This window comes from Trichosurus vulpecula, chromosome 1 (assembly GCF_011100635.1).
Source record: "Trichosurus vulpecula isolate mTriVul1 chromosome 1, mTriVul1.pri, whole genome shotgun sequence".
NCBI lineage: Eukaryota > Metazoa > Chordata > Mammalia > Diprotodontia > Phalangeridae > Trichosurus > Trichosurus vulpecula.
Genome location: NC_050573.1, coordinates 381,188,521 through 381,206,527, shown reverse-complemented (window position 1 = coordinate 381,206,527; position 18,007 = coordinate 381,188,521). Strand labels below are relative to the sequence as shown.

General features: G+C 45.4%; 1 protein-coding gene across 5 annotated transcripts in view; it reads right to left on the bottom strand.

The window, feature by feature from the left end:
• Positions 1–1,621: 1,621 nt before the first annotated feature.
• Positions 1,622–18,007, bottom strand: part of CTIF (cap binding complex dependent translation initiation factor) — a 495,423-nt gene continuing 479,037 nt past the window's right edge. For all 5 annotated transcript variants that reach the window (XM_036756570.1, XM_036756603.1, XM_036756578.1 and 2 more), the window contains 2 exons: positions 12,816–12,869; positions 1,622–7,333 (listed from right to left, as the gene is read on the bottom strand). In XM_036756570.1, the coding sequence (XP_036612465.1) occupies positions 7,118–7,333; positions 12,816–12,869 (270 nt within the window). In that variant the 3' untranslated portion in view covers positions 1,622–7,117. The remainder of the gene's footprint in view (positions 7,334–12,815; positions 12,870–18,007) is intronic.

The window sequence follows — 18,007 nt, the reverse complement described above, 5'->3', positions numbered from 1 at the left end:
GGACCTGGTACAACCTAGTGCTTCTTAAACCAGGGGCAGCGACCCCAAATCATTAAGTACTGAAGGGGTAGTGAGTGGAAAAAGTTTAAGAATTCCTGGATAACCTGGTCATCTAATCTGGAGGCTGCCTCCCACAAGATCCTTTATCCCCTTTCTTTCAGTTTCAAGGTCATCTTACCCAAGGCCTTCCCCTTTGACAGATTACTGGATAGAAATTTGGTAATATCCTTTTCTGTTGAGTGACTATGACCCCAATGAAGCTTTGCTTCCTCTTCCCATCCCTCCCTTTTCATGACCTCCTGGGCATCTCCAGTTAAATGCCTTTCTTCATGAAGGGTAAAATGAGTCTAATAATAAAGACATCGCTTTTTAGTACATTGGCTGGTTTGCTTCTTCTGTAGAAATATCTTTGTTTTCCCAAAGCAGCTGCAATAAATTGGGGCAATAATAATTATAGATCTTTATGGTTCTGAATAATGAATACTTTAAAAAAACCCAAGACATCCATAAGAGACTGCATTCGCAGTTTTAAGCAGTGATCTCAGGATTTATTTATTTTGTAATTCATCCTACTTCATCATCTTAGTTGCCCCCATTGATCATCAGCGTAGAGGAAGCTGTACTCTAAGAAAACTCAGGGCATTCGCATAAAGCAGAGTTTACATATTATATATTAAATGAATTATGTTTCCGATAGTAATAAATGTGCACAACACCTCACCCTCCCATCCCAAGAGATCCTTAGCCTGAGCTATTTAGATGTGCTTTTCACCTGAGGGTGGGGATGGAGAAGAAATCATTGGGCCCATTCAGAAGTAGACTGGTATAGGAGCTGGCCAATCTGGAAGTGGGCCTGATCTCTTGAGACTGGCTTCCAGCTATGCAGAGTTTGAATGATCCGGCTCTGGACATCACTCAGTGGAGAAGATTGACTCATGTTTAATTTCAATCCCCTGGAATTCACTAAACATTTATTAAGCCCCCTAACCATTTATCAGGCTCTGTGCTAGGAGCTCGGGATACAAAGACGAAAAACAGCTATTTAAGCAGTGTGTGTGTGTGTGTGTGTGTGTGTGTGTGTGTGTGTGTGTGCATATGACACCTTTTCTCCAGGCTCTCCTCTCCCATCCCAACAGGGCACAGTACAGATACAATGTCAGCTCTTTGCGGTTAAACGCCACTGGCCCATTTGTGCTAGCTGGCCTTGGGTTAGATAAAGACTTGATTTGTTTGGTTCCTTTCCTTCCAGGTGGAAACTGAAATTTAGAGTCACCAAAGAAAAACCCTAGGAAGGGGCCTCCCCCTACAACCCAGACATACATTAGAATTATAAATGTTAGAATCAAGAGATTTTAGGAATCATTTAGTTCAGCCCTCTCATCTTCCAGATGAAGGAAGCCCAAAGAGGGAGATTGCCTTGACCAAAGTCACTCTGTTAGAATGGGCAGAGTCAGAACTCCACTGCAGCAGGTCTGTGGCCACACTGCCCCGCTGCACCCTGCCCTTGAGGCTGCTTGTGGTAACCACTGGTCTACACTGCTCAGCAGCTGTGGCCTCCCTCAACAAAACCCTTCCAACCCCTTTCCCTTCCAAGCAGAAGTAAAGCACATTTCAACAGGGATGATGAAATGTCAGGGTTGAAACATTTATTACTCAGACAATGTATTTCATAGCATACAGCGTTTCAGAACTGTCTCGTCTCTCAGTATCAGCAGTCCTCAATAAGATTCGCCCTTACCCAGGCCCTTGCATAACTGCTCCCCCCTCCTCCCCATCCCACCCTTGCATTTTCTTAAAAAAAAGTTTTTAGTTTAACAAATATGATCAATGATTAAATTAAAATGTTATCTTCTCCAACACAATAAATATATAGAGATATTATATCCTTCCCTAGCTTCTCTTATGTGCATGATTCCATGGTTGAGTTAGAGGAAGTTGGGCCCTCTCCTCCCTCCCCACTCCCCCCACCCCACCATTGCAATGAATGTCCTTGCCTCCTTTCCCCAGGGGCATCTTTGGAGAGGAGTGGGGCTGGGGATGGCCCCCTGAGACCAGCCCTGTGAAATTATGGGGCAAGCAGTTAAGTCCCAGACTGAGTATAAGCCTAGAGGGAGAGGCTCTGACTAGGAGGAAGGTTTCTCCAGAGCCCTGCTGTGTGAGGGTTGCTGCAAAAATAAAGTATATGTCATCATAAGAAAATAAATGGCCAGGCCTTTTGGGGATGATCAGTCTCTGTAGACTTATCTGCTTGGAGCTGGAGAACCAACCACTTGCCCTCCCAAGCACCTCAATTCAGTTCATCCCCATCCTTTTGAATCACAGCCTTCCTCAAATGAGCTTCTTCTACTTGCCTGCATGGGAACACTGCTCTGGGGAAAAACAGAAGCCAAGTAACTGTGAGGAAACACAAACCTTCTGTCTGGAAACCCTTCCCCATTAACTGAACCAATCTAATTCTGTGCCGGGTAGATTTTCTGCTGACAGCTTGTCGCTCTGCAGCCCGAGCCTCTGGCTTGTTCTGTGTGTATTCTCTCCTTCCCCTGTGCCCTATCCTCTGCCTATCACCCTGGCATTCAACCTCTGTCTCTGGTCCTCCCAGCACATCCTGATCCCCAACCTACATTGAAACCAGCTACTGTAAATCTCTGAGCCACCCCGAGTCTTCAGCAGCATTTCCTCTGAGGTCCCCACTAATGCCATTAGATGTGTTTGATTTGGGGCAGAAGAGGTCCCTCCTTTGTCGCATGCGCGCGCGCACACACACACACATACAGCTAAGGGGTGGGGGTTTTGTGGGATTCTGATTTATTATTAATTAAACCCACTAGTATCTCGGGTCCAGCTGAAAAGTGGTACATATCAAGGAAGAGGTTATCCATTGTGTCTCAAATTCACGCAGACGCTTTAACAGGGATCCATGGAACCCCCAGAGATAGGTCCTTATGGGATCATGAGCATACTTCTGGGAGGCATGGGACCTCAGGACTACCTGTGTAAATGCTTGGAGCAGAGGAGAATCTGCCTATCTTCTGTCCTCTGTGCACTTCCATTCTCAGTTTTCCCAACATGGGAATCTCAGATCAGGTAAAGGATTCTCACTCCTCACTGTCAACCCCTTCCCCCCTCCCACTTGGCTCCCAGTGGAGACAGTTTCTAAGAGAAGAGCTGACTAATTCCTGCTGCCAGATAACAGCTTCTGACCACAGCCTTGGGGATACTTCCCCCTCCCTACGTCATGATCCAGGCCCTGGCTGATGGCCTTGGTATCTGGGGTTCTGCCTCCTGCAGATTTTCCAAGGCATGATCAGTGAGTGACATATTTCAAGCTCCTTCCATCCCTTAGAAAAATAAAATAAAATAAAATAAAAATAAGAAATAAATACTACCTCGGCCAACAATTACATTTACATGGATAGACAGGACGATCCAAAAACTTAAGTTTACAAAGCAGCTGACAGCAAGACAAACCTAGGCAGACTGAATTAACTGGAGAGTAATTCCAGAGGAAGGTGGGTTTCCAGTGTTTCAGCAGTTCTCTGGTCTTGTCTAGCAAAGGTTAGGAGTCAGTTTGGGCTGTAGTACAAAGAAATGGACTGAAACTATTCAGCCTGATGCCTAAGACTACAGCTAGGTGATCTCATTTCTTTTGAAGGAAAATGGTGATAAAAGCTGACCCTTGGGTAGGCTGGCCCACTGGGGAAAGTGCTTAAATAAGAATGACCACTGGCTATCGTGGCTTGGCTTCATAAATGTTCTCAGAAAGTTGTGGTCAATTGGGTATGAACTTGAAGCCTTAGAAAGGAAAGATCCAGTCTTCCTCTGTTTCGGGTTTCCCTTGAATACATTTAGAGGTCAAACTGGGCCTACCACAGTTCACCAGGTGAAGGCCAGAAATGGCCCCAGGTTCAGGGCTGGGGGATCAGGGCTTTCTGAGGGTGGGCAGAGTATTGCTTTAGACCTGCCCATGTTCTTATCAGATGATGGCTCCCCAGAGTTTAGGCTTATTATTATTATTTTAAATCTCTGAAGCACTTTTCACAAGTCTGTAAAAGTAGCAGCAACTAGATATAGAAAACGGCTTTAAATGGTTATTCAGATTGGCCAGGAAGCGCTTTAAAGCAACAGATTGACCTGTGTAAACCGTATGTATGCCGGAAGCCACCATGACACAATATGTAATTAAAAATATATTTATATGTATATATATATGTATACTATTTTACTTTTTCCACACTATCGCCATGAGAGTTAAGGAGCAAGCTCACAGGTTAGCGTGGGAGAACTGGAGGAAGTAAGCCTCACCGCCCTACTGGGGACCCTTCAAATGGGGACCATGGGGACATGCCTCCATAGCTCCTGCAAGGGGCCTTGTCCATGAGAAGGCCTTTTGAGAAAGCCCCGCTATACACATCAGAACTTCTTGTCTTGGTTTTACACTGTCCATGCCCTTCTTCCCTCAGTTCGTCCACTCCCCATTCTTCCTCTCCGATCCCATAGCTCACAGGTGGTTCACATCTAGTTATTTCTCCTGATTTCACCAGAGCTTTGGGACCAGATCCACTCCACACATATTTATAGCTTTAGAAGGTCTCCTTTGATTACTCTCATCAGGTGGATTGGTTGTTTCTGCCCTTTACTGTTCTCTCCTGACAAGGACTGGCTGAGTCTATTAGGAGACTGTCTTTCTTCTGGCTTTCTACAAGTATTCTCACCATCACTGAACAATTCAGGCCAACAGCTGGTAATCTTTTTATACCATAGGCCTCTGTTAGGGCTGAGCAAGTCCCTGGGGAGCAGTGGCAAGCTTAAGGAGTTGGGGAATAGGAGAAAGAAAGAGGGCATGAGAAAAAGAAAAGAATGGGAGGTTGATGAGAAAAAAAGAGAAAAAGAGGACTGAGGGAGAAAAAAAAATGAAGATGTATGTGGTAAGGAGGACAGCTGCCTCATTAGCTCCTGTGGTACAGTCTGAGAACCCCAGGGTTAGGGAAGACCTCTACTCTTCTCTCCTCTCATATGGGTGGGTGGGCGGGTTTTCAGGGAATGGCCATGCAAAATCATCTGCCAGGGAGTGGACTTGGGGAATGTCAGGGACCCACCTGACTCAGGGGAGTGTGAATTCTCTTGCTTGGGAAAGCAACTCTGAGGTTTGGTCACAGTGGGGCTGGGAGGAGACCATCTTTCCTTTCCTTACATCTCACTCTAATTCCTCAGGTCTACCAGGCTTTGGGCCTGAGCAGCCAGAGAGATGATTTAGTGAGTGGCAAGCCTTAATAAAGGAGCAAATAAGGAAGCTGCTGAAATCTGACATCATTTCCTGGTCCCTGTTCAGGTCTCTTGTCCCCAGAAAATGAGTCGTTCAAGAGCCCATTGAAAATGTTTAACTAGAGTTGTCCTAGACAACCTTCCTGGCTTCCAAGAAACAGGCCCAAGTCCAGGTATGAGATTTCTCTATCTGGTCCATGTTACTATTACTCAAAACAGTACAAACTGTATTGAACTTCATGCAGCCAGGTAGAGGTATGGGGGAAGGACAGGGTTTTGCGGAAAAAAACAAAACCCAGGATGTTAATACAGGTGATCCCAGCTGAGCCTCAGAAACCTAGAAAGCCGTCTCATGCACTAACACTGGTTGCAACATTGGCTCTGGAATATCTCCATCCTGAAGTACCCACTTTCATGACTCTTCCTAATAACACTGTGCTCCAATGAGTGCTTGCTTGGCTTCTACCCTCCCTCTCTAGGCCACAGAGATACTTCTGGACTGACTTTTGATCTTGGTAGGGAGCTTCCTTCCATAGGGTACCATGACATAGGCCCAATCAATGAAGACAGGGGCTAGTCAGAATAGCACCCTGGGCAATGTCATTCATCTTGCAGCCTGAGGCCCTGAGAACAGACCACACTATACATCAGTGGAAATACTTCCTTTGAGCCTTCAAACACCATGAGGCTTCCTCCCCGCCCCCCCAACTCCCACTCCCATTTACCAGCCTCTTTTCCTTGTATTTCCCAAGGTCCTCTGGGACTAGGGCTAAGTTAACTGAGCAGTCTTATGTATATAGTGCTAAGGACTCCAGTACAGAACTTAGGGAGGAGGGATAATCACAGGTCAGTGCCCAAAGGACATGGCATAGCGTGGGTTTCTTGGAGGAAGCCCCTGCTGGACCTGAAGTATTTGATTATCTTAAATGGCTACTATAGCTCTGAGGCCTGGATTGTGGTGCCCCCCACCCCCAGACCTGCACTCCCTGCCACTCAGGGGGTGCTCACAGAGTGTACACTGGAGGCTCTCCTCACAGAGAAAAGAGACTTCAAAGTCACTGTCTTTTTATAAAAACAGTCTCCCAAGAGTGCAAATAGAACCGCAAACATCCCTCCTCCTCCTGTGTTTCAGGAATTAAAGGGAAGACAACTGAAGTCAGTCCGGTGGAGGGTGAGGGGCTGGAGGAGACCTCCCAAGCCCTACCCAAACTAAGCTCTGCTGGACAAAAGTCGTCAATTACAAGCGTCTGGTGTGGACCTTGTGTTCTTTTGTCCTCCCAAGACATCTGCCATGCGTCGCCTCCGCCAGTTGGCTACTGCAAACTGACATAAAGGGAGTGGGGGTGGGGTGGGGTGAGAAACAATACCAGGCCAGACTTGGAGGCCTGTTTTCAACCCTCTGTGGTCTTTTCTGACCCAAATGGTGTCCCAGGGTGAGTGAGCGTCTGTCACGGCTGTCATGGAGTCACAAGAATGAACCCCCTCCAACAGAAACCCTGCAGGGTATGAAGTGGGAAGCAGGGGGATAAGGAATTAAGAAAATAGGTAGGGAGATGGCAGGGGGCCCCTGCTAAAAAGAGACATGCATCCTTTATGGATGTGTATTGCTGCATGCATGGAGCAGGGGGTGGTGGCTCCCCTTAGGTATCGGCTCCTGAGGGTTTTGCTCCTTTCCCTCTCTCGATTTGCCATTGGGCCTTTCTGCCCTGCTTTTCTGCTTTCATTTAGGTGCACGGTCTTTCTCCTACTCCGGCCATCCCCTTTCCTCCCGGTCCTGTCCTGTCCCATCCTGTTCCCCGCCCTCCTTGGGGCCCCCTGGCCTGCCTGCCCTCCCGGCCCACCCCACCCTGCCTCCTCAGGCTGTCAGTTTCTGGATGGTTTTGTTGTAGTACTGGGTGATGGTTGGTGTCAGGGGGTTCCAGTTGTTGGCATGCAGCTCGATGACCTCGAGAAGCAGCGACCGTGTCAGCATCGACTCCGAAGGGCACAGCATCTTGTCCCGGGCGCTGGCCAAGAGTTCTGTCATCATTTCGGGCAGCTGTTCTTCCAGCAGTCGACCGGTGCTCTGCAGCTGTCAACAGAGAAAGGCAGGAGTCAGAGCTTAGGAGAAAAAACTGAGCGGGCCAGTGAGATGATCTGCTCCTCTGCCCCATTACTACTTGGGGACAGGAGATGGGGGAGAGGAAGGGAGGAAGTGGATGAACTTTGAGGAAGATGGCAGGTGAGGGCCTCTGTCCTTCAAGGAAGAAATAAAACAGGAAGAGTCTGGACTGGGAATAATTGACTTCTGTAGTTTTTAAACTAAACATTCCAACCCAGAGAAAGGAGACCTGGATGCTATTATGCTGTTCAGTGGGAAAGGACGGATCCTTAGAATGGGAGTTCCCAAATAACATCATTCATTACATGTTAGAATTAGTTCCTGTGTGTTTTCAAAATTTAAAAAAAAAAAAGGTAATCAAATCTACCCTCAAAGGGCAAAGATCTGCCTTCACTGAGAAGGTTCAAGAAAACATGCCCTAGCCTCTGAAGGCTCCCGAGTTATCTGAGCAGTTATGGCATGTTAAAAGACCTCAGAGGCCATCTGCTCCAATCTCCTATTACAAATGAGGAAACTGAGGCCCAGATAATAATAGCACCTGCCTACCAGGGCTGTTGTGAGGATCAAATGAGACAATATTTGTAAATAGTGTTGCAAACCTTAGAGTAGGATTGTAAGTGCCAGCTAGCATTGGTTGTAGGTCTGGCCCCGGTGCTCTCCATGGTGCCAGACCCCTGCTGAGTGCCTATGTCAGAGGGATAGGAGAGGACAGGTCACTGCTTGGGGAGGGGAATTCCTCTCTGGGCCAGGGAAAACACTTAGAAAGAGCAGAAACTAGCTGGCAGGAAGGCTGTTATCTGAGGGTGCAATAAACCCCAAAGAACCTCTCCTGTCTACCCTTCCAAAAGGGACGTTCCTGGTCCTCGAGTCAAGCTGTGCAGCATGTTTAGGAAGGGCCTCTCCAGAGATATTAGTGATTTCTGCTGAGGAAGGAGGAAGAACAAGAAGTGGGGTATATATGTGTGTGCGCGCGCGCGCACACACCCGTCTGTCTGCATGTATGTGTATAAGTTAACAGTGTTTCTATCGCTCCTACTCTATGCCAGGCACTTTGCTAGGCACTTTACAGATATTTATCTCATTTGATTCTCACAACAACCCTGGAAGGGAGGGGCTGCTGTTCTTCTCATTGACAGTGGTGGAAAATGAGGCAAACAGAGGTTAAGTGATCTGCCCAGGGTCACACAGCACCACCTGTGTCTGGGGCTGGATTTGAACTCAGTTCTTCCTGACTCCAGGCCCAGTGCTCTATCCACTGAGTCACCTAGTTTTCATGGAAGTATGGAGTGCTCTGACCCATCCTGGAGTTTGTCTTTGACATCTTCCCCCTCCCCCCATCATCATCGCCAGCATTTACAGAGCACTTGAAGAATGACAAAGTACTTGACAAATATTATCTCATATGACACTCACAACCACCCTAGGAGGTTGGTGCTGTTATCTCCATTTTTACAGAAAAGGAAACTGAGGCAGAAAGTGGTTAAGTGACTTGCCCAGGGTGACATAGCTAGGAAGTTTGAGGCAGGATTCAAACTCAGAATCTCTTAATGTCAAAGTCAATACTCTACTGCTATGACACATTTACTAGCTGTGTGACCTTGGGCAAGTCACTTAACCCCAATTGTCCTGCCTCCCCCTTCAAAAAAAAAAAAAAGAAAGAAACGAAGTCAACACTCTATCCAAGGTGCTCCCTGGGCATAGGGCCCTGGCAAGTTACTCAACCTCTCCATGATTAAGGCAACTTTGTAAGACAGAGAAGGTGCTCGTGTGTACTGCTGGAGGAAATTCTAGAGTGTACCAACACTCCAGATACTCTCAGAGCCTGAGGGATTTCTTAGTTCTTGGTGCCAACCTTCTATCCTGTCTTCTTATCACTTTGACTTCAGGGTTTTGTTCCAAACATTCATCCTCTTACTTCCTGTTGTTTCCCCAGCCTCTTCCCCACCAAGCCCATTCATCTGCTCTTGCTTCAGCCCATAGTACATCCTCTTTGTTAAAAGGGAGGCTTTTTTTTAACCAGACATGATTTTATTGGTATAGCTTAGAGAATACCCTATGGAGGAAACTCCACCAATGCAGATTGATGACCTGTTCTGCAATTCAGTCTTAGAAGTGGTTAAAAGTCTTTGAGTGGTTAAAAGACTAGGTGACTTGTCCAAGGTCACAGACGGTATGTGTCGGCGGTGGGATTTGAACTTAGGTCTTCCTTACGCTGAAGCCAACTTTCCATCCAGTATACTTTGTAGCCTCTCAAAAAGGAGATTAGAACATGTTAAAAACTGGAGGATTCACAGATCCCAATGTCAACAGTTGGGGCACATCCATCCGTCTAGATGACAACCCCTCTTTGCCTTTGTAGGCGTTATAGATATAGATGCAAAAAAATTCATCACTTGGTGGCCAAGCTTCTGGTGCTGACTTCCCTGCCCTTAGCTGAGCTGGCCCTCAAAAGACAGGCCTGTGTATTGGTAATTAAGGTGGGACTTTTTTTTTTAAACTGTTTTCTCTTTTAGCACTTATTTAATCAAGCGCCCTTGAAGAGTCTGGCCTTTGTTTCTGTGAATCATGAGTCTTTGATGACCTCCTTGCCTCAAGGAAAAGCCTAGGCCACGTGGGTTTAAGTTCCATGTTTGTGACGCTTTTAGGTCACATGGATGAGTCGCATGTTGTGACGCCCTTTGACCCTGAACAGAATATATAAACTCAAGAGGCTGGCATCTTCCCTTGGGCTCTCAGTCGCTGAAGAGTGGCGTGGGACTCTGGGCAGCCATTTTAAGAGCCCCTGGCTTGTAAACCCAGATGTCGATGCTTTCCTGGTAACTATGAATTGTGATCTGATCTGTTTATATTGTGTATGTTTGTAATTTGTTTGTATTTGCTCTGAAGTTCAGGGCGCTGGCTTTTCCTCCTGAACTAAGTAAATGATATTTGTATGTTGGATTAAAGTGAGATTGTTAACCCCTTAACGTTGCTTTCCTTAGTAAAGCAGATCAAAGAACCTGTATTAGCAGCCCTTCTATATGCTGGTTGTTGTTGGTTTCACAGTAGCTGCTAGCTGAACTGTTGTTACAGCCTGCTATTGGTACCAGGCTCATTCTTTTCAGCTTGACAGGCATGGCACAGCCTTCAGAACTCAGGGTCACTTCCTGCGGCAGGGGATTTTAGTAGTTGATGTTAAAGGCATACCTACCTCCCTAAAGTGGAAGGATTCAATTCTTTATGAACTGAAAGAACACTGAAAAACAGAAAACTTTGGAAGAATGTAGGACATTGTCAAAGGCATTTGATGTTAGGAAAAAAAGTTCCAGCAACTCTCTATTCCTGAGGGTTTCTAGGACCCATACTCTGTGACTGCAGAGGGTCTCATACACAAAACATTCTAATGTAAGCCTATGCTATTGTTTGGCATTTGTGGTGTGTGTGTGTGTGTGTGTGTGTGTGTGTGAGAGAGAGAGAGAGAGAAAGAGAGACAGATAGACATTTGGAGAGGGGGAGGGAATAGGGAGGATGTAAGTACCTGGAGCAAGAACTGGGCTGGGGAGGTGTGAGCACCTGGGGGAAGGGGGAAAGGAACACACATTTATTAACATAATAACCTTAACATAGTACCTACTATGTTAAGTGCTTTACAAATATTATCTCATACAATTTTGTAGGAGGGAGCAGGGAACATTTGACAAGAAGGTCCTTCTGTATTAACCCTACTGAGCTGGAAAAGTGAGAGTGGGAAAATCCAGCCAGAGGAAACTGGGCATATGGGAAATTAGGCAACAGGGGCCTTTGGGAGGTCATGCCTTAACACAAAGGAGTGGATCTAAAGTGGGGAGTAGTTGGCGCCACGGCAGGCTGATGACAGGGGACATCATTTGGAGCAGAAGGGGCCATTTTGGTATCCTTCCAATGGCGCCATGGTTGATACCTGCTTGTCTGCAGAGCCTTCTTTGTCTTTGTATTCTCAGTGCCTAGCACAGTGCATGGCACATAGTAGGTGCTAGACACAGAGTAGGTGCTAATAAACGATCCAAATGAACTGGACTGAAGAACTCTGTCCTAACTAGAAGGTGAGCTGCTAGAAAGTGGTAAAAGAGGCAAATCAGATATTTCTTCTATCCCTTACCCCTATCTCTGATAACAGGTCTGCCCCAACCCAGGGCAGAAAGAGTTAAAGAGCCGTCAGTCCTGTCTACTGGGATACCTAGCTCATGAATCCGTTCTTCCCTGATGGTATGAAGGGTGATAGAATGTAATGAGCAATGGCCTTATCATCAGAAGACCTGTCTGCTTGTTGGACATACTGGGGTAGAGATTCCTTTTGGCTATGGATTGGGCGAGGTAGCTGCTAAGGTCCCCCATTCTCAGATTTGTGATCTGGGTTCCAGTCCCAGCTCTGTCATTAAAATAGTTGTTTGACTATGAGAAAGTCTTAACTCAACACTGAACTCTTCCAGACCTCGGTTTTCTCATCTCTCAAATGAGGGCATTGGATTAGATGACCTCTAAGGGCCCTTTCCAACTGTAGCCATCTATGGATCTGTGAGTGTGAATCTGTGGAAGTCTCCATGATGTTGGAAGCCCCTTTCATTTCTTTAAGGGGTCAGAGAAGCAAAACATCCTGATAGTCTGTCTCCCACTTTCTTTGTCTTTGCACAGCTTTTCTTCGGGTAGAATGCTATCCTTCCTCACCTCCAACTGTTGTTATTCTTGGATCCCCAGAGGCTTCCTTCAAGTCTTACCTCTCTCAAGAAACCTTTTCAAATGTTAGTTCCCTGTTGTTAGTTCTCCCCACCTCTCTCCCCACATGTGTATTTATGGATGTATCCTATATTCTCTTATCTGGGAATACACTGTAACCCTCCAGTAGAATGGAAGCCCTTGGAGGGCAGCTACTACCTTACTTTTGCATTTCCTCATCTGTTCAATTAAGGGGATGGATTAAATGGCTTCTAAAGGCCTTCCTAGCTGTGAATCTGTGATACTATGAGTCCCAGAGCCTTACAATGTGCTTGGCCCCTAGAAAGCATTTAATTTTTTTTTTAATTCAATTTTATTTTCAGTTCTAAATTCTCTCCTTCTCTTCTCTCCCATCCATTGAAAAGGCAAGAGAAATGAAGCCCATTATAAGTCATGCAAAACAAATTCTTGCATTGACCCTGCCCAAAAAAAGAAAAGAAAAGATGCTTCAATATGCACTGAGTCTATCCCTCTCTACCTGGAGGTGAGTAGTTTCCTTATGAGTCCTCTGGATTTGTGGTTGGTCACTGTATTGATCAGAGTTCCTAAGGCTTTGAAAGCTGATTCTCTTTACAATATTGTTGTGAGCGTATAAACCATTTTCCCTGGTTCTGCTCATTTCATTCTATATCAGTTCATACAAGTCTTCCCAGATTTCTCTGAGATCATCCCCTACAAGGAACTTTGTGAAATACTTTTTGATGGATTGATATGCACCTACCTCCATGGAACAGCAAAGGACTGCATCTTCCTTCACATCCTGAGATTGCAACAACTGCGGAGGAAATGGAACGGAAGGTACCAGTTAGGAAAGTCACTTTCACATCCCTCCATTTGGAGGACAGTATTCAGGCACCCCTGGCAACTCCAACCGGCTGATGGTACGCATCCAATGCCAGGCCTGAAGAATCAATGACCTTGGTCAGCCTCCTGGGGAGCTGAGCCAGGGACCCTTTCCCTGATTTCTAACTTTCCTCTGATCATAGAAACATAATTTGGGCACCAAACTTCTTGCTCTCTCTCACCCCTGAGCTTGATTGGATCACTGGGTTCAGACATAAGTCATACCTGATTTGATTTTATTTTTATCACCTTCTGCTGCTGTTGCCGCAGCAGGATGACTTAGCTTGGCATCAAGTCCCAGCACTTGACAGTAGGATGCTGATGGAAGTTTCAAGAACAGAATTGCTCTGAAATCTTTTTATGTTGTATATCCTGTGCCTCAGACAACAGCATGTTTCCTAGGGTTATTTCCAAAGGGAAGAGGCTGAATGATGGTCAGCCTAGCCTTGGAGCTGGGAAACCTCGGACTGATGTTTGCCCACAGGTATGTGTCCCTTGGCAAATCATTTCATCCCTCAAAGCTCCAGGTAACTCCAGGTAAGACTCTAGGATGCATTAGAGCTGTCATTGGACTTTGGAAGAAGGAGTACTCTGCACTAATGAAAACATAAATCCATAACCTCCACTGCCAGAAAATTTACAAAGGAAAAGAGAATTTAGAGGGGTTTTGTTCATTCATTCATATTCATTCATCAGACATTTATCAAGGACGTTCACTGGGGAGATACAAAATTTAGATAAGGCATAGTAGCCACCCTTATGTAGTTTGCAGTCTAGGAGGAGGGGGATAACACACAAACAGTATTATACTAAACATTCATGTTTTGTTGTTCAGTCGTTTCAGTCACGTCAGATTCTTCATGACCCCATTTGGGGTTTTCTTGACAAAGATACTGGAGTGGTTTTCCATTTCCTTCTCCAGATCATTTGACAGATGAAGAAAGTGAGGCAAACAGGGTTAAATGACTTGCCCAGGGTCACACAGCTAATAAGTATCTGAGGCTGGATACGAATTCAGGTCTTCCTGACCACAGGTCCAGCACTCTTTGCATTGCGCCATCTAGCTACCCCAAACATTCATGACAGAGTTACAAAATCAAGTGCTATGTGAGGTCCAAGGAGGAAGGTCACCTGTAGGATCAATCAATTAATCAATTTATAAACATTACACACCTACTATGTGCCAAGCACTACCCTAAGCAATAAAGATACAAAAAGGGGTAAAAGACAGTTCCTGGGCTCATAGAGCTTACAGTCCAAAGAGGGAGACAACATGCAAACAAATATACACAAAGCAAGCTATATGCAGGATAAATAGGTAATAATTAACAGGAGGAAGGCACTGGAATTAAGATCAGGTGAGCTTCCTGGAGGATTTGATCTTTGAGCTGGATTTTAAGGGATGGGTAGGAATTCAACAGATAAAGGTAAAGAGGAAAGCCATTCCAGGGAGGGGGAACTGTGTGAGCAAAGAAAGGTATGGTTGGTGAGCACAGTGGGTGTTTATGGGACCCACCTAGTACAGCTGGGCTGGAGCATATAGTGCATAGAAAGAGGTTTCATGAGATAAGACTGGAAGGCAGGGTGTGCCAGGTTATGGATGCCCTTGAATGACGGAGAAAGAAGCTTGAACAGTGCTTAGAATAGTGCCTGGCATACAGTAGGCACTTAATAAATGTTTACTGATTATTGAACTTTACTTGGTAGGCAATACCCCTGGCCAGGGTAAGCATAATGGACTGGTGTTGGATAAGAATAGAGGTGGGAAGACCGGATAAGAGCAGATATGGATTCATGGTCAAAACGATGGGGTTTGGGTGAGGAAAGGGAGATGGTGAAACAAGGTGGCAAGCCATCTGAGGCTAGCTAGGCCCATACCCAGGTAAGTAAAGTTAGAATGTGGGAGGATGAACTGGGAGAAGAGTGATGGGTCAAAGGGCCGTTGAAGTGAAGGTGAAGATCAGGTACAATGCAAGAGGAGGAGAGGTAGAAGGATGAGAGATTATAGTTGGAGATCTATAAATAATACAGCAGAGTAAAATCACTGAAAGTGTGAATAAAAGTCCTGAAACGGTAGCACCTAACCTTCCTAAGCCACCTATTCAGCTACAATTCCCTGGCCCTAGTTGGGCTCATGATTGTCTCTAGGCTATAATCTCTATGCCATAGCAACCAGGTCCTTCATGGTCCCATCGGTGAATGCTTGTCTTCTGCCCCAGAACACTGCCAAGCCAATTTAGGATCCACCTAGCTGGGACCTCTGGAGCAAGATTAAGTGATTTATTGTATAACCCCAGATTTTCAATAAGCCCATCAGGAGGCCTTCCAGCTCTCCAGTGAGTCTCTGTGTTCATGTCCGTAGCCCCCACCCTCTCCCTAAGAGCAACATAAGGAGATTCAAACAAGTACAGATGGTGTTCTTATTTCAAAAACATCAGGACACTACAACCCAAACAGGTCAAAAAAGAAAAAGTTCATGAAAGACGGTATCTTTTTCTCCTGTTCCTTTTAGCTCTGAGATTTGAAAAGAGTTAGCATAGCACGGTGGAAAGATTGCTGGACCCAGAGTCAGGAAGAACTGGTAACAGGGTAAAGCAATCCTTCACCTTTCTGGGCCTCGTTCTTCTCAACTGGAGAATGGAAGGTGTGAACTCAATGACCCTCTAAGGTTCTTTCTAGTTCTAAAACTATGACTCTTGCTTTGGGTCTTTTTCAAATTTGCTACGTGCTTAAGGGTGGCCAAAGGACAAAGTGACAGATGGGGTGGGCACAGGAATTTGTGATGGGATCATAGACTCAGATATGGAAGGTACCTTAAGTATGGACCATCAAGTCCAAGCCTCTCATTTGACAGAGGAGGAAACTGAGGCCCAGAAAGGTTAAGTGACTTGTCCATATCACACAGCTAGTAACTGTCTAAAGAAGGACTGAGACCAATGCCCAATGTCATTCCGAGTCTCTCTTTTTAGTCTCGGTGGAAGAGGTGGTCCTTATCTGTGCCAAGGCCAATCCATCTACTTGTGTCCTGGATACCATCTCCTCTGGCAGACTGCTTCCACAATTACTCTTCACTCTTCCTCCCCAATATTTAATCTCTAGCCATTAGCTTTCTTGATTCCCCTCTTACAGAAGAGGAGACTGAGAGGTTAAGTGACTTGTCCAGGGTTACACAATCAGGAAGTGTCTGAGGCTAGATTTCAACTCAAATCTTCCTAACTCCATGCCTGGTGCTCTATATCCACTGTAATACTTAGTTGGTATTTAGTTGTTTCAGTCCTGTCTGACTCTTTGTGACCCCATTTGAGGTTTTCCTGGCAAAGATATTGGAGTGGTTTGCTATTTCCTTCTCCAGCTCATTTGACAGATGAGGAAACTGAGTCAAACAGGGTTAAGTGACTTGTCCAGGGTCACACAGCTAGACAATGTCTGAGGCCGAATTTGAACTCAGGTCTTCTTGACTCCAGGCCCGGTGCTCTATCTACAGTGCCACTTATTAAAAAATTTGCCTTCCAAATTAAAAAATTTTTACTTAATCCTGTCGCCTCCAGCTGTTCTTCTCTCTTTCTCTTTCCTTTCATAGCCAAAGTCCTGGAAAAAAAGTCTTCATTTCCTCATGTCCTATTCATCTCTCAAACCCCATCCAATTTGGTTTCTGGTTATGCCCCCTAGACTGAAAATGATCTCTTCAGGGTTATAACAGTGACCTCCTAATTAGTAAATCCAATGGCTTTCAGTCCTCATCCTTCTTGACCTCCCTGAAGGATTGGTTATGGTGATCACTCTTTTCTCCAGGACACTTGCCCATTCCTAGGTTTTCATAGCACTGCTCTCTCTCTGTGTGTCTTTCTCTCTCTCCCTTGTTCCCTCTCTCTTCTTCAGTCTTCTTTGTGAGATCATTATCTGTTTCCTGCTTCCATGTATGGGGGAACCCCAGGGTTCTGTCTTGAGGCCTCTTCTCTAGTCTCTCTTTACTCCCCGTGATGGTACCAGTTCCATGAGGTTCTGCTATCATCTCCAAGCAGAAGTCTCCCAAATCCAGTCCTCCTCTCTTTTTTTGAGCTCCAGCCCCACACATCCCCAAATGCCTTCTGTACATCTTCACCAAGAAGCCCCCAGGCATTTCAAACTCAGCCTGTTGAAAACAGAACTCATCTTGCATGCCCATTCTTAACTTCCATTATTTCAATCACTCAAGTTTGAAACCTAAAAGTCATTTGTGGTGCTTTCTGCTCTGTTACTCCCACAATCACCTAACGAGTTTTGTCTGTTCTACCTCCACAACAGAGATGTAACAACCTCTGTCCTCCTCTCTCTGCTCACACTGGCACCCTGGTTCAGGCCCCCATCCCCTTTTGCTGAGATAATTACAACAGCTTCCTAATTGGTCTCCTTGTTTCCAGCCTCTCCAGCCTCTAATCAATCCTCCACACAGCTGCTAAAATGATGGTCATTCTTTCAAAGCACAGCAGGTGTGATTGGTCACTATCCTGCTCAGCATTTTCCTATTACTACCAGGATCCGTTTGGCATTTAGTCTTCCAATGGAAAGACCACTGGCTCTCAAGGCGGAGGACCTAGAATTCAAATTCTGCTTCAGATGCCTAATACCTCAGTGACCAGTGGTAAAAAACTTAGTCTCTCTGGGTCTCAGTTTCCTCACCTGTCAAATGAAAGAAGGGCTGAACTAGACCATCTCTGAGGTTCTTTCCAGGTCTAAATCTATGATCCTGTCTTTCTAGGCTGTTCAGATCATTCTGAATCACAAACTCTATTCCAGTCAAACAGGCTTATTTGATGGTCCTCATATGCCACCCATATTCATTCTTTCTCCTTCCCTGGGTCTCCTGGAAGCCCTAATTCTTTCAAAGGTTCAGCTTCGGTGCTACATCTGTACGAAGTCTTTTCTAATACTTTCAGTTGTTGTGGCTCCCTGCTTCTGATTTTTTTTGTATTATTTTTAATAAATTTTATTTTAAAATTAATTTTATTTTTCATTTATTTATATGTGTGCATGCCATTTTCCCCAACAGAATGTAAGTACTTTGAGGACGGTTTCATGTTTGTCTTTTTG